This window comes from Stenella coeruleoalba, assembly GCF_951394435.1.
Source record: "Stenella coeruleoalba genome assembly, chromosome: 19".
NCBI lineage: Eukaryota > Metazoa > Chordata > Mammalia > Artiodactyla > Delphinidae > Stenella > Stenella coeruleoalba.
The window spans coordinates 42,175,291-42,195,699 of NC_137165.1; the positions used below are offsets into that span (position 1 = coordinate 42,175,291).

The 20,409-nt window shown below is 58.6% G+C and overlaps 3 protein-coding genes across 5 annotated transcripts; 1 reads left to right on the top strand and 2 right to left on the bottom strand.

Annotated features, from left to right (window-relative positions):
• The first annotated feature begins 1,346 nt into the window (after nt 1–1,346).
• LOC307178029 (tubulin gamma-2 chain) lies at nt 1,347–6,415 on the top strand. Its single transcript, XM_079905643.1, has 11 exons — nt 1,347–1,617; nt 1,909–2,021; nt 2,226–2,393; nt 2,693–2,761; nt 3,101–3,180; nt 3,582–3,708; nt 4,718–4,804; nt 4,918–5,067; nt 5,483–5,635; nt 5,719–5,880; nt 6,004–6,415. The coding sequence occupies exons 1-11, from the start codon at nt 1,569–1,571 to the stop codon at nt 6,199–6,201; spliced, it is 1,356 nt and encodes a 451-aa protein (XP_079761769.1). The 5' UTR covers nt 1,347–1,568; the 3' UTR covers nt 6,202–6,415.
• Nucleotides 6,416–7,247: 832 nt separating this feature from the next.
• On the bottom strand, nt 7,248–15,992 carry PLEKHH3 (pleckstrin homology, MyTH4 and FERM domain containing H3). 3 transcript variants are annotated; one of them, XM_079905641.1, is made up of 13 exons: nt 15,444–15,992; nt 13,379–13,434; nt 12,963–13,042; nt 12,673–12,864; nt 12,429–12,586; nt 12,197–12,317; nt 11,104–11,410; nt 10,312–10,519; nt 9,945–10,072; nt 9,511–9,643; nt 8,857–9,315; nt 8,386–8,577; nt 7,248–7,668 (listed from the first exon to the last, which is right to left on the bottom strand). In XM_079905641.1, exons 1-13 carry the CDS (start codon nt 15,603–15,605, stop codon nt 7,495–7,497), a joined length of 2,370 nt encoding a protein of 789 aa, XP_079761767.1. In that variant the 5' UTR covers nt 15,606–15,992; the 3' UTR covers nt 7,248–7,494. The 3 variants fall into 3 exon arrangements, 2 of the variants coding, with proteins under 2 accessions (XP_079761767.1, XP_079761766.1); XM_079905640.1 differs by having other exon boundaries at nt 9,936–10,072; XR_013825123.1 differs by having other exon boundaries at nt 7,542–7,668; nt 8,882–9,315; nt 9,936–10,072.
• Nucleotides 15,993–18,114: 2,122 nt separating this feature from the next.
• CCR10 (C-C motif chemokine receptor 10) lies at nt 18,115–19,431 on the bottom strand. The gene has a single exon (XM_079905545.1). It carries the CDS (start codon nt 19,382–19,384, stop codon nt 18,245–18,247), a length of 1,140 nt encoding a protein of 379 aa, XP_079761671.1. The 5' UTR covers nt 19,385–19,431; the 3' UTR covers nt 18,115–18,244.
• Nucleotides 19,432–20,409: the final 978 nt, after the last annotated feature.

The window sequence follows — 20,409 nt, forward strand, 5'->3', positions numbered from 1 at the left end:
ATTGGTACAACCATCTAGGAAAAAATATGCCAAACCTTGTAAAGTTGAAGCTGCTATCTCCTTGGTAGAGATATTTTCCTTCACATTCACAAGTGGACGAGTCCTGTACTCACTTGATGTAAGAGAGAATAGTGGAGACAGTCTAACTGGCCCTGTATGGAAATAGAATAGACTGGTTTTATTCATCCAATGAAATACTTTGAAGCAGTTAAAAGGAATGAAATAAATCTACATGTGTCAACATGGCTAAATCACAAAATCTAATGTAGGGTGGGAAAACCAGGTTACAAAAGGATATCACACTCTGGTACCATTTATGTAAAATTTCAAAACAAAAAAATATATAGTAAAAATACAAAATCATGCCTGTATGTTTAACATTTTTTAATTTAAAATAAAATAGAAACCACAATGAGATACCACTTCACATTCACTAAGATGTCTACTTTTTTCTTTTTTAAGTAACAAGTGTTGGCAAGGATGTGGAGAATTTGGAACTCTTGTGCATTGCTGGTGGGAATGTAAAATGGTGCACCCACTGTGGAAAATGGTATAGCAATTCCTCAAAAAAAGTAAACAGAATTATCCTATGATCCAGCAATTCCGCTTCTGGGCATATACCCAGAAGAACTGAAAGTAGGCAGTCAAACAGATATTTGTACACTCATGTTCATAGCAGCATTATTCACAATAGCTAATAGGTGGAAGCAACTCCAGTGTCCATGGATGGATGGATTAAACACAAAATGTGGTATATGCATACAACAGAATATTATACAGCCTTAACAAGGAATAAAATTCTGATATATTCTGTAACATGGACTAACCTTGATGACATTATGCTAAATGAAATTAGACAGACACAAAAGGACAAAACGGTGTGATTCCACTTATATGAGTTACTTAGAGTAGTCAAATTCGTAGAGACAGAAAGTAGAATGGCGATGGGGGCGGGGTTACTGTTCAAGGGGTACAGTTTCAGCTTGGGAAGGTGACAGTTCTGGAGATGAATGGTGGTGACAGTTGCAGAATGTGTATGTACTTAATCCCACAGAATTGTAGTTTAAAATGGTTAAAATGGTAAATTTTGTTAGGTACCTTTAATTTAAAAATAGAAATTTAAAAGAAGAAAATTGGCTTGAATCCAGCCCCTCTACCTAGCAGAGAGGGCAGAACCACTCACCTACCTGTGAAGCGCGGCTGACTCCAGACACCTGAATCGCCCCTCCCCTCCCCTCCCCTCCCCCACACCCAGTCGCTACCCCGCGGCCTGGCAAGTCTCACTACGCAGACGCGGAGCTGGGGTGGGTGGGCAGGAGGGGCGTGGCCTCACTCTGCGCCTGTGCGGAATTCCAGCTGCAACTGTGGGGGAGAAGATGCCCAGGTTGGGCTCCGCGGCCGCCGGCCGAGGGGAGGCCCGCACTGCACACGCGCAGACCGAGCATCCGCGTCAAAAGCCGAAGAGAGCGCGCGCTCCCCACGTCCTGCGCGTCCAGCTGCCAGGCATTAGTCCCTGCCGTGACTCCCGCTGGGCCCGGACGGGCTGGCGCGCCCTCGTCTGAAAAGCAATGCCCCGGGAGATCATCACCCTGCAACTGGGCCAGTGCGGCAACCAGAGTGAGCGAACGATCGCCGGGCCCAGCCAGTCTCCGGTTCTGCCCCTTCGGGTCCCACCCGAGTGCTTCGCATCCTCCAGCCCCCGCTTTTCTTTCCATGAACCCCCTGCCCTACTGCGCATGATGAACCAAGCCCCGGACCCCAGACCGAGAGCCCTGCCTCCAGCCCCCGGCTGTCACGGCTCCCAGACTCTTGGGCCCACCCTCTGAGAGTGACAGCCTCTGAGCCTCACCCTGGGCTCCTGAGGCCTTACGGCTCTAGCAGATCCAGGCGTCTCTCCTCTCCCCCCAGTTGGGTTCGAGTTCTGGAAACAGCTGTGCGCCGAGCATGGTATCAGCCCCGAGGGCATCGTGGAGGAGTTCGCCACCGAAGGCACTGACCGCAAGGACGTCTTTTTCTACCAGGTGCCCCCAGCGACTTGGCCAGGGCCGGTAGTGGCCCAGGGGGCCTGAAGGGAAGGGCAGTGGCTTGGTACTGGAAACCCGCTGGGCAGAGGAGCCAGGGCGGCTGGCTTGAAGAGGGAGGGCAGGCAGGAGCCAGAGTTGGGAGGACTGGAGGAGTGGGTGGGCCCGAGCTTATTGGGCCCGATCCTGGACTCCCCTCGACAGGCAGACGATGAGCACTACATCCCCAGGGCGGTGCTGCTGGACCTGGAGCCGCGGGTGATCCATTCCATCCTCAATTCCCCCTATGCCAAGCTCTACAACCCAGAGAACATCTACCTGTCAGAGCATGGAGGAGGAGCTGGCAACAACTGGGCCAGCGGATTCTCCCAGGTATCCAGGTGGCCACCCCAGAGATTCTTGATGTTCCCTTCCTGGGGCAAGGCAGGCCCAAGCAGTCTGGGAATTTGACCACACTGACAAGAGACAAGGGTATTACCCTGATAAGAGGGACAGCCAGAGAGAGGTTGATGTAAACTGTGCAAACCATCTGCAAAGTAGCATTTCTTGGGGGAGGGACATAGCCCTCTGTTTGAGGTGGCAGCAGTGTCCGACAGTAGAATTATTGGTGCTGAAAAGAGATGCTTTCCAGAAATTTCATCCTCATCCTCCCTCCTCATGTGTCTATACAGGGTGAGAAAATCCATGAAGACATCTTTGACATCATAGACCGAGAAGCAGATGGAAGTGACAGCCTAGAGGTGAGGCTGCCCCCCTGGGGGGTGGGGGTGGGGAGGAAGCTGAAAAGTGCTGGGGAAAGGTCAGGAGGTAGCCTGATCAGATGTGTGATGGGGGCAATTCAATTCAAAACTCTTCCATTGAGTATCAGATGTGAGATAGTGAGGTAAATAAGGTACGGTCCTTGTCCTCAAGGAGATCCCAATCTGGATGGCATCAGCTCCTTCCTTCTCAAGGAGCCTCAGTCTGGATGGACATAGAGGAAGCCTTGACACATTAGCGTGCTGGGAATGGGGAATGACACAAGCCTGAAGCCTCTCTGCCAGGTCCCTGGAGGCTGCCTCTCCCTCCCTCCCTTGCAGGGCTTCGTGCTGTGTCATTCCATCGCCGGGGGAACTGGTTCTGGCCTGGGTTCCTACCTCTTAGAGCGACTGAATGACAGGTAAGCCTGTGTTTGGGGAGAGGGCATTAGCCCTGTTTCCCTGGGTAATGTCTTTCCTTTTTATCGCTTTTTTCTTTCGGACTGGAAGGCCTGCCACTACCACCTTTGAGTCATAGGTAGGAACAGAGCCACCCAGGGAACATCTTGGAAGCAGTAACTCCCAGGTGGGGGGTTTGCCTAGGGGGAGAAGGGGACCTATGAGGTTTGATGCCTTAGGCTTATCTTTTTTGGCTTCTAGGCTCTGAAGACTCAGTTCTGCCCTCACCCCTTTTGTATAAGACGTTGGTGGCACTTGGAAAGGAATGGCCCCTGTTATCCCTAGAGAAGATAGAGATGGGCAGTGATGAGAGTCCTTCCAATTCACTATGTCACCTTCCCCTTTCCCTCTTCCTTACCCCCAGGTACCCCAAGAAGCTGGTGCAGACATACTCAGTGTTTCCCAACCAGGATGAGATGAGTGATGTGGTGGTCCAGCCCTACAACTCACTGCTCACGCTCAAAAGGCTGACCCAGAATGCAGACTGTGTGGTGAGCATGCGAGGAGGGAGTGGGGGCTTTGGTCAACCTCCCCAAACCAGAGAGACATCTACACCCTGCCCTTCCCAAGCCCTTGCCCAGAGAACAGAGGACCAACAAAGCCATACCTGGTGGACCAAATTATGAAATAAGGACCTGATCCCAAGTTTCTTATAGTCCCTTTAGGCAGCAAGACTCTCAGCAAAGTGAATAACACGCCCCCACATGTCTCCACTTAGCCTGTTTTTCTTTTTTTAATTAATTAACTAATTTATTTTATTTTTGGCTGCGTTGAGTCTTCATTGCTGCGCACGGGCTTTCTCAAGTTGCAGCGAGCGGGGCTACTCTTTGTTGTGGTGTGTGGGCTTCTCATTGCGGTGGCTTCTCTTGTTGCAGAGCACAGGCTCTAGGTGCGCGAGCTTCAGTAGTTGTGGCACACAGGCTCTGTAGCTGTGGCTCACGGGCTTAGTTGTTTCACGGCATGTGGGATCTTCCCGGACCAGGGCTCGAACCTTTGTCTCCTGCATTGGCAGGCGGATTCTTGACCACTGTGCAACCAGGGAAGCCGCTCCACTTAGCCTGTTTAATGCCTACTCATGCTTACATTCTCAGCCCAAGGGTTACTTTCTTAGCAAAACCTTCCCTGACCACCCAGACAAGGTCAAATTCCTTTGTGCATATTTCAGGCTATAACTATACTTTTCTGTTGTATGTCGGTCTCCCTCCTCTAGACTATAGATGTGGTGAGGGGGAAGACCATGCCTGTTTTACTCTCCATAGTTTCTCTAGGCACCATGCCTGGCACATGTTGGACAATTAAATATTTGTTTAATGCACTGGGTGGTAGAAACGTGTCTCCTGATGCCCCAGAGACAGTACATGCCCTTTAAATTAGCACACCTACTTCCTAGTTTTGGACTTCTTCCTAGTTTTGGAGTTTAGAGGCGGACTAAGCAAATAACTTATTTCTCTGCCCCCTTTCTCCTCAAAAAGGTGCCGTGACCCTCTTCTGTCCCCCCAGGTGGTGCTGGACAACACAGCCCTGAACCGGATCGCCACAGACCGCCTGCACATCCAGAACCCATCCTTCTCTCAGATCAACCAGCTGGTGAGCCCTCACTCCTAGACTCCTTTGGACTGGAACCCCGCCTCGCCGGAGTGCCGTCTGGGGAAGGGAGGCCTCACAGGACAAGGCCCTTGACACAGCACCCCTGTCCCCAGGTGTCCACCATCATGTCGGCCAGCACCACCACCCTGCGCTACCCCGGCTACATGAACAACGACCTCATCGGCCTCATCGCCTCGCTCATTCCCACACCACGGCTGCACTTCCTCATGACCGGCTACACACCCCTCACCACGGACCAGTCGGTAAGAGCAGCCCGCAGGCCCAGCAGGCCCTGACTTGCCTTTCTCTTTTCCTGCTGCACCCGGAGCTGCCCCGTGCAGCCCCCAGAGGCCCTGCGCTCAGGGACTGGCACAGGCTGGGCGACCTCCTGGCTGACTGGCTCTCCTCTTCTCTCTGCCTGGGGCTCCCTGCAGGGCCCGGGCTGTACGGGGTCTGCTGATGCTGCTGCACAAGGGTATGGGTTTGCTGAGCTCGGGAGGACTGAGATCCCTGATCCCACAGCAGAGGCTCAGTGTGGACCTGAATCTAAGGACACTCCCCACAGAGGCCAAAGTACCCCGCGTCTGACGGGGACGTGTGTTGCCTGCTGCTCTCCGTCCATGCGTTTCTCGACTGTGCCCTGAGTGCTGGCCTGCCCTGTGGCCACTGTCCCCTCAGGTGGCCAGCGTGAGGAAGACCACGGTCCTGGATGTCATGAGGAGGCTCCTGCAGCCCAAGAACGTGATGGTGTCCACGGGCCGGGATCGCCAGACCAACCACTGCTACATCGCCATCCTCAACATCATCCAGGGGGAGGTGGACCCCACCCAGGTAGGTGAGGCCCCTTCGTTCTACCCCCAGAGCCCACAGGGGTAGAGGAGAGGCTACCACCACCACTCCTGTGCCCACCCCAGGTGCACAAGAGCCTGCAGAGGATCCGGGAACGGAAGTTGGCCAACTTCATCCCCTGGGGCCCAGCCAGCATCCAGGTGGCCCTGTCCAGAAAGTCGCCCTACCTGCCTTCTGCCCACAGGGTCAGCGGGCTCATGATGGCCAACCACACCAGCATCTCCTCGGTGAGCCTAGCCTCCTGGTCTTCTTTGGCCACTCTCTTCCACTAGCCACCTTCCTCATTCTCCCCCAGATCCATTCCAACCCCTTATCTTGCACTGGCTCCTGGAGATTTCCATCTCTTGCAGCTCTTTGAAAGTTCCTGCCAGCAGTATGACAAGCTGCGGAAGCGGGAGGCCTTCCTGGAGCAGTTCCGCAAGGAGGACATCTTCAAGGAGAACTTTGACGAGCTAGACAGGTCCAGGGAGGTCGTGCAGGAGCTCATTGACGAGTACCATGCAGCCACGCGGCCAGACTACATCTCCTGGGGCACCCAGGAGCAGTGACTTCCTCCCCACTGCACCCGCTGGACAGTAAGCACAGCCCCCATCATGCCTGGTCCCTCTGGTCCAAATTCCCCTCACCAACAACCTTTCTAGGTTCTTCTTCAGCCCAGGAGTCGGCCCTGCTTCCTCCCTTCCATGCCTGGCCCTTGATATGCTTATTTAGCTCTAATAAAGTAATAAAGCTGCACTGTGAGTAGAGTCAGGCTTGGTCTGTGAATATGGGGGACGATAAAAGTATCTCCCTGGTGCCCCACAGTTCCCAGGCATATGTCGGTAGGGTGGCCTTTACCTGCTCTAGCTGAGTCCCGGTCTTTGTGTGTCCGCTGTTTCCATGAGCATCCCTTACCTAGAACCAAGCTGCTCTGGAGCCAGTCCTACTCTCAAGACTATAGAGGATTACTGATGCCTGCTGTCTCCTCAGTGCCTAAGCTCCTGCCCCAGGGTGGATCAGTATTGCCCATAGTGCCCCGGCCTCCTCCACTCAGGGCAGAGGCTACTGAAGGACGGCCTGCAGCATTCTGAGCGGGTCAGGAAAGCCAAGACTCTATTCCCAGGCACAAGGCGATTAGATCCTCAGGAGTCGATCTAATTCAGCCCAATCTGATAAAAGTAGGGCTGAGCCCATCCTGATAAATTCTTTATCTGTGCCAGAGAAGCTCTTGGGTCTGATCCTGCCCCAAGCTTCTTCCGTTCCAGTCCCAAAGCAGTGGGCACATTAAAGATGGACCCAACCAAGACCCAGAAGCTGGACACCAGGGTAGGACTGGGTAGTGTCAGTCCTGATGACTCACTGTCCTCGGGCCTCAGGGATGCCAAGAGGCCACCCCTATGCCACTCGGTGGAAGAAGGGTGATTGCCAGCTTCCAAAACTGTCCTCTTGCCTGCCCCCCCACCACCACCCTAGGGCAGCCTACGGGCCAGGAGGAGGTGAAATCCAGAAGGTCACGGAGGGTGGAGCCCTGCGGTGTTCAGACTCCCCTCAGTGCTGGTAAAAGCCCAGAGTGTGGGCATCCCCGGAGGTGGAGCTCTGAGCTCTGGGGCTCCACCTTGTCCCACTGACAACACTCCCACAGCAGCAAAGGTTTGTGTAAATAAGGAATTTTTGTGTGTGTGTCTTCTCTTCTACAAATAAATTAAGAAACAAACTAGAAAATTGTCTGCACCCATTGCAGCCCTTGGGTGTGGGGTGTGCCCTGTCCCTGCAGGGCCAAAAGGGTCCATGGTTCCCTGAAATCGCAGAGCAGTCCAAGTCCAGGATGGAGGCAAGAGGGAGGTCATGACCTCTTGGCAAGCTCAGTCCTGCAGCTGCCCCAAACAGCCAGACTGTCCCTGGGGCTCGTCCAGGCCCGGGTGCTGGCTGGGAGGGGAGGTGTCTGGCAGGTCTTGGCATGGAGGAGGACTACTGCTGGGCCTCGCAGGGGAGGGGTTGGCCAAGTAGGCATTCACCAGCTGCATGATCTCTTCCACCTAAGGGAGGGCAGAGGTCAGAGTACACAAGGGGCCACTGGGTTCTCCTTTTTCTTAACCTCCACCCAGGCTCCTTCCCAAGGCCTTACATGAGCTGCCCCCTACAATCTTTCCTTCCTCATCATCACTCTCCCTCACTCACAATGTGCCAACCATACTTGCTTCTTTCTGCTCCTATAATATCCTAAGGTTATTCTCAACTCAGGGCCTTTGCACTTGCAAGTCCCTCTACCTGGAATGCTGTGCCCGCAGATCTTCCTTTGGCTAATAGCTTAAGTGTCACTGTTGTTGCGTATCTTTTCCTGACCGTCCTACCTAATGCTATGGCCCCCTCCAATCACCTCCTGTCTCACTACCCTTTCCTTCATAGCATTTGTCACTGTTTTAAGTAGTCTTTGAGGGGACTTCCCTGGCTATCCAGTGGCTGAGACTCCACACTTCCACTGCAGGGGGCCTGGGTTCCATCCCTGGTCAGGGAACTAAGATCCCGCATGCCACCTGGTGTGGCCAAAAAAATTAGAAAAAAAAAAAAGAAAAAAAGTCTTTGATTCCTTTAGTGTCTGATCGCTGGCTCTGATGTAAGCTCCTTTAGTTTGTCTTTGATCACTGTTGGATCCCCAGGGTCTAGAGCTGTACCTGGCCCATGCTCAATGCTTAATAAATGTTTCTTGACATCCTTTCCCTTCCTTCCTCCTTCTACCCCCTCTTCCCACTCACCTGGGGACTCTGCAGGAGGAGCTGGCTCTCTCCCACCCTCAATGCCAGGGTGTGGGGGCCCATTAGTTGGCAGGCGGCCACACGGCCATAGCTGACACTGTGAACGGGCTGTGTCTCACCCGGTCGGGAGAGGGACATGGCCTTGGCTCCCAGGCCCAGGCATAGCTTCTGTGGAGCGCCCCCACCAGGCTCCTGCGGACAGACAGGCAGAGTCAGGGTGGAAGGAGGGGACCCTGCAGCATTATTTTTGGTGTGGGGAGACGGCTGTGAGCAAGAAGTTTCCTGGTCCCCCCCCCATAATCCACAGCTCCACAGAGGTGAGGGCCCCAGGGCCAGTGACTCCTGGGGTTTGAGAATGGGCAGCTGTGCTGGGTGTAGGGAGTGAAGTGACCCACAATGGGGGCCTATGGCTCTGGGGCAAAGGTGTGGGGCTCGGGCCGCCAGAGTCCCCCTCTCCCTTCTCCCCCTCACCGTGCTCAGCTCCAGAACGTCATACCGAGCAGCGCCGAACCCTGGACACTGCGCCGCCAGAGCCAGGTAGGCAGCCATGGCCTCAGCTCGGCCCATGCCCCGTAGCCGCTTCCAGCCTCCCAGCACAGCAGCCGCTGTGCCGGCGCCACCTCCTCCCTCGCGGGCCACGCTTCCCGCCGTGCGGCCGGCCCCGCCGCGCCGGGCCCGCTCCGCCCGCCTCTTGGCCAGGGCCGGACTCCAGATTGCCCCGGCCAGCAGGGCGGCGGAGCGGGGAGGCCTGGGCACCGGGCGGAGAGGGTCTTCACGCGGCGGGGCCGGGGTGGGCAGCAAGCGGTCCAGGCGCGGCAGAGGCGCCCGCGGGGAGAAGTCTCGGTGCAGGCTCCGCAGGCGCAGCGCCGCCTGGGCGCGCAGCGTGTCGTCGGGCGGGGACGGACGGCCGCGCAGCAGCAGAGCTTGAGCCTACGGGGAGGCAGGGGTCATCAGCGCGGGAGCGGCGGGGTACCGTCTCGAAGACACCTAGGGGTGTGGAACCTGAGGTCTGGGTTCGAGCACCGCCTCCCCCGGGGTTGCCATAACGACGAAATGCGATGGCCCAGAAACGGAGGGGTTCAGGCTCGCGGGTCTTCGCTGGGCGTGAATGCCAGAGATCCTCACCTGCTCAAAGAGGAAGGGCAGTTCGTGACCGTCTGAGGACAGTCCCTCAGGGTGCAGAGGTCCGTGAAGACGCAGACACAGTCTCCATCCGGAGTCCGGCGGGTCCTCCAGCCCGGCTTCCTCCACCGCCAAGCTGCAGAATAAAGAACGCCGCGATGTGTCCGGGAAGCAGGGGCCCCCAAGGCGCGGGCCCAGGGGAAAAAGGCGGGGCCAGATGTTTGGGGCGGGGCCCGGGCGGAATGGACAGAGGAGGCAAGCCTTGAAGCCAGACTGCAAACCGCCGGCGGACAAGAATCCGTCTGTGAACCAGTGAAATTGACTGTGCCGGGCAAGTGGCAGGCGCTCGGTAAACGTTTGCTTAGGGATTGACCGAAGCCGAGAGGCGAATAGGCTAACGGAGAGCAGGGCTGGGGCTGGACATTTACTTCTCAAACCTGGTGAGCACGTCGGCCACGAGAGTCCCCCCGGCCAGGGCTCGCTCCTGGGGCCCTCGCTGCTCGTACAGCGCGAATGCATTGCGGCTCCGGGTCAAGCCCAGCCGCCCCACCAGCTCTCGAGCAACCTGGAGGAGTGAGAACATAAGAGGAAAGTCAGACCCAGACCGCGCAAGGGTCTTGCCAGTACTTCTGGAGGGGTCCAACTGGAGGGGTCTTTCAGGTCTCTTAGTCCCGCCACACACAGCCGTTACCCAACTGATGACTCTCAGACTCGGGCAAACCCTAAGGCCCAGGCACCAGGAGAGCCAGGCATGGGAAGCTGGGAGGAAGGCTGAGGTTTCAGGGGTTTTCTCTGTGGTCTTACCTCTCCCGCCGTGGTGTGGGAGTCTATGGCCACAGGGCAGGCACCACCCCCCGGACAGTGCACGGTGCACAACAATTCCTGCCGTCGGCTCAGCGCGGAAATCTCTGCCAGTGAGGGCACCAGCTCCCGGCCGCGCGTCCGGCCCAGCGCTTTTCGTATGAAGCGCGCATATTCCGCCAGTTCCGAGTCCGGAAGCGCCTGCTCAGTCCTGGGTTAGGGAGAACTGGAGAGTCAGTGCTCCAAGGGCTTTCCTTCACCTCCACCTATTGCCTTCTTACTTTATAGTTTATTTCGCCTCGCCGATTCCCTCCCCTCCAACTCTAAGTTCCTTGAAGGCAGCGTGGACAGCTCTTCTGAATCTACCCTGATGCTCTGTATGGAGCAGAATTACTTTCTAAGGCCCCTGGCAGCTTTCTCCTTACTGCCTCCTCCCACTTCCCAAAGTTTCCATGACCCTCCTTTGGGTTGAAATCCAAACTCCAGCCGCATTCCTCTTTCCAACCTAAAAGCCCTGGCGCTGGACTGCATCAGCTCCGAGAAAAACAGCCTTTTAATAATTCTGCTGCCCAAAGCGGGAGGCTTTTTGTAATTCCTCTGCCCGCAAGTGGTGTATGATCTTGTAATTCCCACAAAGGCACTATGCATGTTAGCAGAGCCCTGACCTTGGGGCAAGTCCCTTCCCTTGTCTGGGTCCAAGTTCTCCATCTGCCAAACTCTTTGGAAAGACCTGCCATTCTTTTCCAGCCCCTTAGCTCCCTTGCCTTGGCCTTACCCCCACGCCTCCCCTCTCACCTCTCCAGATGCCCCAGGAGGTGCCCCCGTACAGGCCCACCAGGCCGGAAGGTACAGCTCATGCAAGTGAGGAGCTGCCAGTACCGCAGGGCCGCGGGGTCTTGGGTGGCTGGAGGCCCGGGGGGGCCTGCGGGGCCCGAGGTCTGCTTAGCCAGCTGCAGGAAGAGCTCATCTCGGAGCGCAGGCAGGTCCCGGCAGGTCTGGAGCACACCCTGCATCAGGGGCCCGGGGCGCCGCGCCCCCTCCAGGGCCTGCAGCGCCAGGAACAGCCGCACCGCCTCCTCGCGCAAGGGAGCGTAGCCCGGACCTGCGGGGACGGCGGGGGCGGAGGGACGGTTTGGAGAGGGGACACAGAGCTGGGCCCTGGGAGGAAGGTGTGAACCAGGGGAAGGTCAGAGGGAGTGTAAGGGGACAGGGGTGGTAAGGAGGGGAGAATGCGAAGGACAGGAAGAGTGAAGGGAAAGCAATCGTCCCCACAGAGCCAAATTCAACCCCTGCCTCCCGGGAATCTCCCCCTCCAGATCCCCTAAGGCTGCACTTTGAGTTAGTAGCTTGGATGGATGGACTATAAGGACACAGGGTCAACCTTCAGATTCTGTAATTGTACCGACAGCTATCACCATGGGCCAGAAAACAGGTTGGACCGCGAGTCAGAAAACCAGGGTTCTTCTCCCAGCTCCCCTTAATCCTCTAGCTTGAGGACCTGGGCCTGTCACTATTCCCTTTTGGGGAGAAGTATAACTAAATGAGGTCAGCACATTCTCCCAAGGTGGTGGCTTTTCCACCACTTGTAAAGGCAGTATGCCATGGTGTTGAGAGTATAATGAAAGAACAAAATAGAGAGTGTAAAAAACTCATGAAGGAACATCAATAGTCAGAATGAGATCCAGAGAAGGTGGTCAAAGGGAGCCTTTACTTTCTGTGCTGGCTTTCCTCCCCCTCTACCTTGGGTACCAGTCTGCTCAGCTTCTGGTTTCATCTTCATCCTTTGAAAAATGAGGGGCTGGGTAGGCCCCCTGAGGACTCCTAGATCCCTATCAGGTGAGGCATTCAGATTCCCCATCCAAGGGACTTGGGCCATGGCAACACTCACCTGGGGCACTGACTCCGTAGGGCAGGGGCAGGAGTGGGGCATACAGGGCCCCACTAGTGTGCCTCAGAATTGGGTTCCGTCTGTAAATAAGGGCCACAGCTTCCGGGTCCCCATAACTCTCCTAGAGGCCATGGAAATGATCAAAGTGATGGAGAAGGGGGCTCACCATGAACCCAGAAAGTTGATGGGTCCACCACCCTCCTCTTTGTCCATGGAGTTCCCTCCCTCGCACCTGAATGTCCCTGAGCAGCAGCTGGGTGGGGGTCTCCAGCGGCGCCATAGAGGCTATCACTTCGCGCAGCGCCACCCCCCAGCGCTCTGCCTCAGCCTGGCGGGGCGAGCAGAGCCGGACGCTATGCTTCCGGCCAGACACGGTCACTGACCACAGACCTGGGGGAAAGAGAGGCCGCGGAGGTCAATCAGGGCTGGCTGGGGCAGCTACCTAGGGAGGTAGGAGAATCCCCATGAGGTCTCACCGGTCTCCTTGGGCCTGCGCTCAGGGCCGGTCACCGAGCACAGGCTGGTGAGCACGAGGCTCCCGAGGCGCCGCGCCCCCTTCCCGCTGCTGCTGAACTGGTCCAAGGAGTCCCGGGTGAGCACGAACCAGGCTCGGCGCGGGGGCAACCAGGGCCGCGCCCCTCCTCCGCGGGGCTCGCGGTACAGCCAACCTGCGGGGAGAAAGAGGGAAAGGGGATCGGCAGGAGAAGACATTATCCCGTGGAGGATTGGGATTGGGGCCTCTAGAGCGCATGAGGTGGATCCCCACCTTTCACGACGACGTCTGGGTCGTCTTCTGACGGCCCCTTCTCCGGGATGAGGCTCCGTGTCTCCTCCCAGCTTTGCAGCCTGGGCAAGAAGGGAGCGAGGTTTGGGCAAGCCTGCCGGTCCTGCACCCCGCCTCCAGGAGGCTCCTCTCTAAGGGCTCCCCAGACAGCGAGGGGTGCCTACTCCCCGGGCTGGGCACCCCTCCCCCAGGCTGTGGGAACTGCTGGGCCGTTCTGACCTCGCACCAGAAATAGCCTGAACCCCCCCTTCCTCCCCGCGCCCCCAGCCGGACCGCCCCCCGGGACCCCGGCCAAACCACAGCGTCCGGCGTAAGGCCTTTCCCTTATTGCACAACCGCGGGAGGGAAGCCGGTGAACATGGGGGTCCCAGACCATGGGACGCAGGGGCTGAGTTCACCTGTCTGAGACTGGACCGCTCCTCCCAGGCTGAGTCAGCGTCACATCCAGGGGGCCCTGGGGAAACAGGCAGGGCGGCCCTCAGGCTAAGAACCCTCCTCGCAGGATGCCAGTGGCTTCTGGCCCAGGACAGTCCTGCTCAGAGGATTGGGGAATCAAGGAGTGGGATGGTGACTGTGACTGTGACTGTGACCGAGCGAGCTGAATGAAGCCACTGGGCTAGCCCCTTCCACCAGTCTCTACAGAACAGCCCAAGCTAAAAAGCCAAGACTCTCGCCTGGTCTCTGTGACTCTTTAAAGAGGCAATCAGGTGTTGGGGTGGAGTAGAAAAAGCACTGGGCAGAGAGTCAGGAGACCTGGGTTCTAACACCGGCTCAACCGCTAACTCGGATCTGCAAACTTGCTGAGGAGCCCTGGCAAGCCCGTTCGAGTCTTTGGGCCTTAGGTTCCCATCTGTGAAGAGGGAGAGGTGGATGAAGTCCTTTCTTGCTCTGGCAGTCGAAGTCACCCCCTCCTCCTCACCTCCCTTCATTGGCTGGCGGGCGTTCAGGCTGGCAGGCAGGCAATAGGCACGGAGGTGAAGGAAGGGAAGAGGGACCCTTTCGGTATAGGGCTTTCTCCAAGAGCTTCTTATACCCTCCCACAGGGACCCCTGAAACTCAGTAGGAAGTAAAGACGCTGTCCTTTTGCTGGGGCTCAGGCCAGGCTGAAGAATACTCTCCTTGGGAGGTACAGTCCCGGATCTTGCCCTCCCCCTACCACACTCCCTGTGCCCTGGAACTCCTACTGTAGACTGGGGTCTAAGAAAGGCCTAAAACCCTGCCAGGAGCCAGGTCAGGCGGGAACTGTGCCATGGTCCCATTGCATCCAGGCAGCTAAAGTCAGGAGGGGGAGGTGGGGGAAGGGGGCCAGGGACACCTGTCCCCAAGCTCCGAGGAGGGGGGCGGTGGTGGAGGTGGAGCATGAGGGAGGCAATGGCAGTGGTTCACAAAGCCGACCCTGCTCAGGCTGGAACCTTGGGGACGCCTGGGTCCTGTGCCTTCGGGGGCACAGATCCTCTTATCTTCTGGAGGGTCTGAGAGGGGCTCTCAGCCACACCACCATAAGGGCAGGTGCTGACCCCTCTCTTAGACCAGCTCCCCTAATCGCAGTCCCCTGATTCCCTCCCTCCCCGCCCCCCCTCTATATTTATCCGCCCTCCGCCTCCGCCAGGTGCTGGCGCCGGCCCCAGCGGCGCAGCCCGCCCCACCCGGGCACTGAGCCACCGGGCCTGCTGGGGACCCCTGAGCGGGGGAAGGGAGCCTGACCCAGGCCACAGCACACGCGAGTCTGGTTGCCCGAAGTTTGCTTGCTGGCGTGCAGGGGCATCAGAGAGGGGACGTCAGGGGATGATGGTCTCCCACACCAATAGAGCCTCAGTTTCGCCACGGGGAGATTCGACAAAACCCGGGAGCCGAGTGTCCCTCACCATTCCCTCAGGGATTCCCCAGGAGCCTCATCAGGGAGGCCCTGAGTGTCAGGGTAATGATGAGGGGTCCTCGGAGAGTTGTGGCCCCCAACTCCCTCTCCATGGTGTCCCCGCCACGGACCCCAGTCTGAGGATGCCTGCTTCCCCTTGCCCAGGTCCCCGCGGCGGGAACTCCCGCATCTGGGCCCAGCGCTCAGTGCTCATGAATTGGAAGCGGAGCGGACCCAGGTGTCCGAGCCGCCCAGCCGGCCTCGCCACATTCCTCGGCGCTGGCGGAGGCGGAAGGAGACGGGATGGGACGCGGGCCCAGCGGGGAAGGGAGAGGCTGGGCCAGGTCGGGCCAGGCGTGACGCCTCCCCTGCCTCAGGGCCCCCAGCAGGTGGACAGCGCCCAGCGTGCTGCGCGAGGCCCACAGGCACATCCCGAGGCGGGCTGCTGCTTGAGCTCTCGGGGTCTTCTGGCCCCCAGGCAAAAACGTCTCCCGAGTCCCCAGTCCGCAAGAGCACGGCGCTTGGCTCGAGTCTGGAGCAGGATCAGGCGTGACGGCCGGTTGTAGTGAGAGGGATTGAGACAAGGCTTCAAACCCCCCGGGACTTACCCTCCCGCCGCCCGCTGGACTCGGGGTCCGTAGCTCAAAGGTCTCCTCGTCCTCGTCTTCGTCCCCGTCCCCGCTAAGCTCGCCGTCCCCGTAGTCCCGGTGCAGAAGAGTAAAGCCTCGACGGCAGCAGAGGAGCCACCACAATCCCCCGGGGAGAGGCATCCGGGCGAGCAGCCGGGGGATTGGGGTGCGGGCAGCCGGGGCCGAGCTGCAGGGGGTCGGAGAAACTGGCGGGGCTCCGACCCGAGCGGGGGGAAAGATGAGGAGGGAGGAGGGAAAGGGAGAGGGGGACTGGGAGGAGGCGGTGTCTGGCTCTGGGGTGCAAGGGGTCGCTAGCTAGAGCCTGCGGGGGGCTCAGAGTCTGGGCCCCCGGAGGGGGAGGGGGGAAGCGGGGGTGGGGGAGGAGGGAGCAATGTCCGGAGCTGGGAAGTAGTGTCCGTTGTAGTGTCCAGCCCTGTGGGGGGCAGTGTCCGGTGCAGTGTCCGAGGTGGGCAGTTGTCCAAGCTCCAGGGAGGGTCGTGTCCGGTAGGGCGTCCGGTGGCCGGGGCCCGGGCCGAGCGCGCTGCGCTCCCTGCAGCCCCGGGACTGGCGCGCTAGGGGCGCGAGCACAGTGCCGGGACCCCGCCTCCCCAACCCCCTCCCCTTCGGCCCCCCCCTTCTTTCTCTCCTCCCTTCTTTACAGGGCTGTGTCCAGTTTTCGTCACAGCCTCCTCTGCCCAATCCCTGTGCCTGGCGCCGGGCGCGGCCACCAATCAAGCTACTGAAACCGCGGCGGGTTGCATCATGTGTCCCTGGCTTGGTGACAGCGGGGAGGGGCAGGGGAATAAGGAGGGAGGGGGCAATGCGATGTTAGCCACGCCCCCGCTTCGGAGGTCGGACACGGACTGCTAGGGACGTCACGGAAGCCCGCCTTCAGGCTCTTGTTTTAACTCTTGGCTCACCAACCAACAAATTAAAAGCACTCGAGCAGGAGCTTTGGAGAACAAAGTGCCCATAGGGCATAGAGAAAGGCTCCGACTGCTGCCCTCTGCACCCCTGTCTCGTCTCAGGGTTCCAGAGAAAGGAAAGCGCCTTAGCTACCTGCGCCAAGCACAGCCCTAGAGGTAGCCCTCCGCCGCTGGATGAAGGAGTCCAGTTCCGCGATCTGAGTCACCTCCTCTTGAGGTGAAGAAGCTGAGGAAGAGACTCTGGGAGAGTGCAGACCAAGGCCGGAAATAAAATCTAATGTAGAGCGCACAGCTCACTGAACTCCAGTTGGGAGAGTGACTTCGGATTCTAGGGAATTCCGTGGTCTTCGAATGGAGTGGAGTCTCCTCAGGGTGACTATCCCGCGGTTCTGTGTAGGAAGGGGTTAACCAAGGCTCCAAGCGGACGGGGCGGGGCCAGAGGAGGGGCGGGGCCAGGGCGACCGCGGGCGCGCGCGTGCGTTGCTGACTCAGCGGCGATTCCTGAGATCACTGGTGGAGGGTTCCAGGTTGGCCCCCAGTGACTGGCGTGTGGGACCCTTTGAAGATCGGCTCTGTGTCCGGGACTTCCCTGGATCCTGGCCCCTGGAAGCCGTGGTTCTTGGTCTCAGCCGCCGGAGACTCCGAGAAGGAAGGCTAGCCGGAGCTGGGCGCGGCGGGACAGGGCGGGGACGACAGGCCAGCGCCTCCCTGGAGACATCCCCGCCACGCTCCGCCCCTCTTGCCCTGGGTCCCCAGACTCCAGGCTGGAGTGGTCGGGGCAGCTTGGCTGACCGGATATTAAACTGCGAGAGTTGTCGCACGTGGACACCCTCCTGCCTGTCGTGACTGTGTAAAACAAAGACCAGGAATCAATGTCTTTAGAGACCATCCCAGCCTTGCCCTCGCCCCAGATGAGAGTGGCCTGCGCTGAGACTTCCTAGGGATGGAAACACCACACCATATACTCTCTTCCCTATCTGGATCCCAGGCCTTTGCCTGCAGGGAAGTTCTTTCCCTTGTCTAACCTCTCTCCGGCAGGCTCAGTACATTCCCTCTGAGCCCGTCCCCAAGGAAGACGGAGAATGGCTGTCACCCCACCCCCACCCCGCCCGTGCTAACCACTCTTTGGAAATTTGCAAATTGGAATTCTCTCCTTGGATTTTCTCCAAGGTGAAAAACTGCGACTCAACTTTTCAAATAACTTTTTCTCTCCACCAGCGAACCTTAGAAGGGACTGTAGAGTGGTAACCGAATCCAACCCAAAACGGGAATCTCCTGGCCCCGTTCCTACCCCCACACCAGGCATAGGCACACACACAGTCCCCGACAGCCTCAGCCGGAACATTCCAGAGGCCGGGAACTCGGTACTTGCTAAGGCAGCCATTACTGGATAGCACTCTGGTTGTTAGAAAGCTCTTTCTTACACTATTTCAGGAGGAACGCTCGCCCCTCGTCGCCTGGCAGCTTCCCCACCTCACCTCTGTTGGCAGAGACCGGGTGAAGGTGGAGGGGGTGTCAGTGCCTAAAGCCTTAGCAGGCTCAGCAGCCCCTCACCCCCACCCAGGCTCTCAGCGCCTTCCACTCAGAGCCAAGCGCGGCGGAGTGCGAAGGGGCGGGGCCGTGGGGGACCCACCAGCTCTGCCCTGCTGCAAATCACTTCCAAGCCGGTGAGTCAAAAATAGTAACAGTTGTTGTGTTGCCCCTCATTTCCATGTTGTCAGTTTAATGTGCCGAAGTACAGAAGCAATTCCTGATGTCCCTACCTCTTTCTCAGTGTCCCCCACCTACTCCCTCTTCCCGCTACCCTCCTGGAATCATTTCCTCAGCCCGCCCCCCTCCTCTTGATTCGCAGCCCTAGTAGTCCCAGAAGGAGATACTGTTGGTCTCCGTGGGAGCCGAGCAGGAAGAAAGGCGGGGCCGGAGGGGGCAGCGGCCGCGGTGGTGAGGCCCTGGACTACAGCCTCGACCCCGTAGCAGCCTCCGCAGGTCCTGGCGGAAGCGCAGGCCCAGAAAGGCGTAGAGCACGGGGTTGAGACCGCAGCGGGCGAGGGCCAAGCCCCCGGTCACCAGCAGTGCCAGATCCTTGCGCTTGCTGGCGGGGCAGCTCCGCTCGCGGGCCGCCAGGAGGTCGGCAGTATCCAATAGCAGGGCGAGACTGTAGGGCAGCTGCAGCACCACGAAGGCAGCCACCAGGGCCACCACGACGCGCAGCGCGCGCCGGCGCTCGGGCCCCCTGGTGGCCAGCAGCGTGCGGCCCAGGAGCGCGTAGCAGGCCGCCATGACGCCCAGCGGCAGCGCGAAGCCCAGGACCACCTGCGCCACGGCGCTCACCCCCTTCACCGTCTGCGTGAGGCCCTCGGGGAAAATGAGACGGCAGCGCCGCTGGCCTTCTCGCTGCCCGTCCTGGCTGAAAAGGAGAGCAGGCAGCGCCAGGAGCAGCGACAACAACCACACGATGACTGAGACCAAGTGTGCACGGCCCGGCACCGGGGGCCTCGGTCCAGCTGGGAGGGCCCGCGCGATGGCCACATAGCGGTCGGCGCTGATACAGGCCAGGAAGAGGAAGCCGGCGTGGAAGGAGGCCGAATAGAGGCCCGAGATGGCGCGGCAGGTGACACTTCCCAGACTCCAGCCCTGCAGAGCCCCGGCTGCGGCAAAGGGCAGGGTCAGGGCCAGCAGAAGGTCGGCCAGGGCCAGCTGGAGCAGGTGGGCGGAGGTGGGCGAGCGGGCAGCGCGTCGCGCCGCCAGGTGCGTGGCCAGGACCAGGCCATTGCCAGCCAGACCCAGCGCAGCCACCGTCAGGGAGACACTGGGTTGGAAGGCCCGACTGAAGGCCTGGACATCGGCCTTGTAGCAGAGTTCTGGCAGCGGCTCAGCCGAGTATGCCTCCTCATCGTCCCCGGAGTAGGGGCCCCAGGAGACCTGGGAAGGCCAAAATGAGAAGAGAGACCTTATGAGGCATGCCTCCACCACACACCTCCCCCTCCCGCACATGCATTCCAAGCTGGGGGCTCCTGTGTGACCAGGTACAATGGTACAGTACCCGGGGAGAAGACATAAACTCTTCTCCACACTCTTCTTAGCACACCCTCAGGCAGGCCTTGGCTTCCCTCGCACCCCTCCTGCCTCTACATCCAGCTTCCTCGGTGACCTTGACTGAATCACTTGCTCTTTCTGGCTCTCCAGTTGCCTAATACATAATGTCGAGATTAGAAATCCTGACCAGCCCACCCGGCAGGGTTGTTTGAAATAAGGAAGATAATGAATGTGAAGCATCTGTGCTCTCCATAGGCCAAGTGTCTGTTTTGTTAATAAATCTTAGCGTTTCAGTTCTTCTGCAGCGCCCTCTCCTGGAAGAACATCCACATGCAGACTTTGCCTGAGACCTGGTCCCTGGACTCCATGCTTGGCCTGAAGAGGTTTTCTATGTCTCCTTTCCCTTCTCCCCTTCTCACCCCCACCTCTTAGCCTCCAGTACAGGTGCACTGAACTACTCTTGACAAGGGGGTCGTAAGGGTTGGAGCTCAGGTTTTCTGAGCTCAGTTGGGACCTTAGATCTCTAGGTTCAGCTCATCCTCCCTCTGAACCCCAGTCCCGTCCCCGAACCCCAGCGTCTCATTACCAGCCCGATCTATCTGGAGGGCCCCTGGTCCCAGAGGGCTCCAGGCATCCTAGGTAGGTCACAGCATGGCAGAGGCCTGGTGCTAGGTAGAGAATCCCGTCCCTTCACCTTACCCTCCCTCTCTGTAACCATTACCCCCCTGCCCCCACTCCCACCTGCTTTGCGGGCTCAGTCCCCATCTCTGGCTACTCGGGTTTCTGAGGTAAAGCCACTGGGTACAGAAGTTAAACTAGTGGGACAGGAAGGAAGGGGCGGGGAGAAGGGCCAGGAGGGCGGTGGGGATTAGGGTCTGTGGGCCGTCTTTACCTAACTTTCCTATTCTACGTCCTAAAAAGTAATTTCTCCTTACCATGCCAGTAGAAAAAGAACGGGTTTGCAGCCACCTGTGTGATCTCAG

Excerpts from the sequence above, each read along its gene's own strand:
- LOC307178029 (XM_079905643.1), top strand. The coding sequence starts at position 1,569 with ATGCCCCGGGAGATCATCACCCTGCAACTGGGCCAGTGCGGCAACCAG. Across the intron at positions 5,636-5,718 it reads GGGAGGTGGACCCCACCCAG|GTGCACAAGAGCCTGCAGAG; the intron begins GTAGGTGAGGCC and ends TGCCCACCCCAG. Across the intron at positions 5,881-6,003 it reads ACCACACCAGCATCTCCTCG|CTCTTTGAAAGTTCCTGCCA; the intron begins GTGAGCCTAGCC and ends CATCTCTTGCAG.
- PLEKHH3 (XM_079905640.1), bottom strand. The coding sequence starts at position 15,605 with ATGCCTCTCCCCGGGGGATTGTGGTGGCTCCTCTGCTGCCGTCGAGGC. Across the intron at positions 12,865-12,962 it reads CCCAGACGTCGTCGTGAAAG|GTTGGCTGTACCGCGAGCCC; the intron begins GTGGGGATCCAC and ends TTCTCCCCGCAG. Across the intron at positions 9,316-9,510 it reads TGCCCTTCCTCTTTGAGCAG|GCTCAAGCTCTGCTGCTGCG; the intron begins GTGAGGATCTCT and ends GCCTCCCCGTAG.
- CCR10 (XM_079905545.1), bottom strand. The coding sequence starts at position 19,384 with ATGTGCGGGAGGGGGAGGTGTGTGGTGGAGGCATGCCTCATAAGGTCT.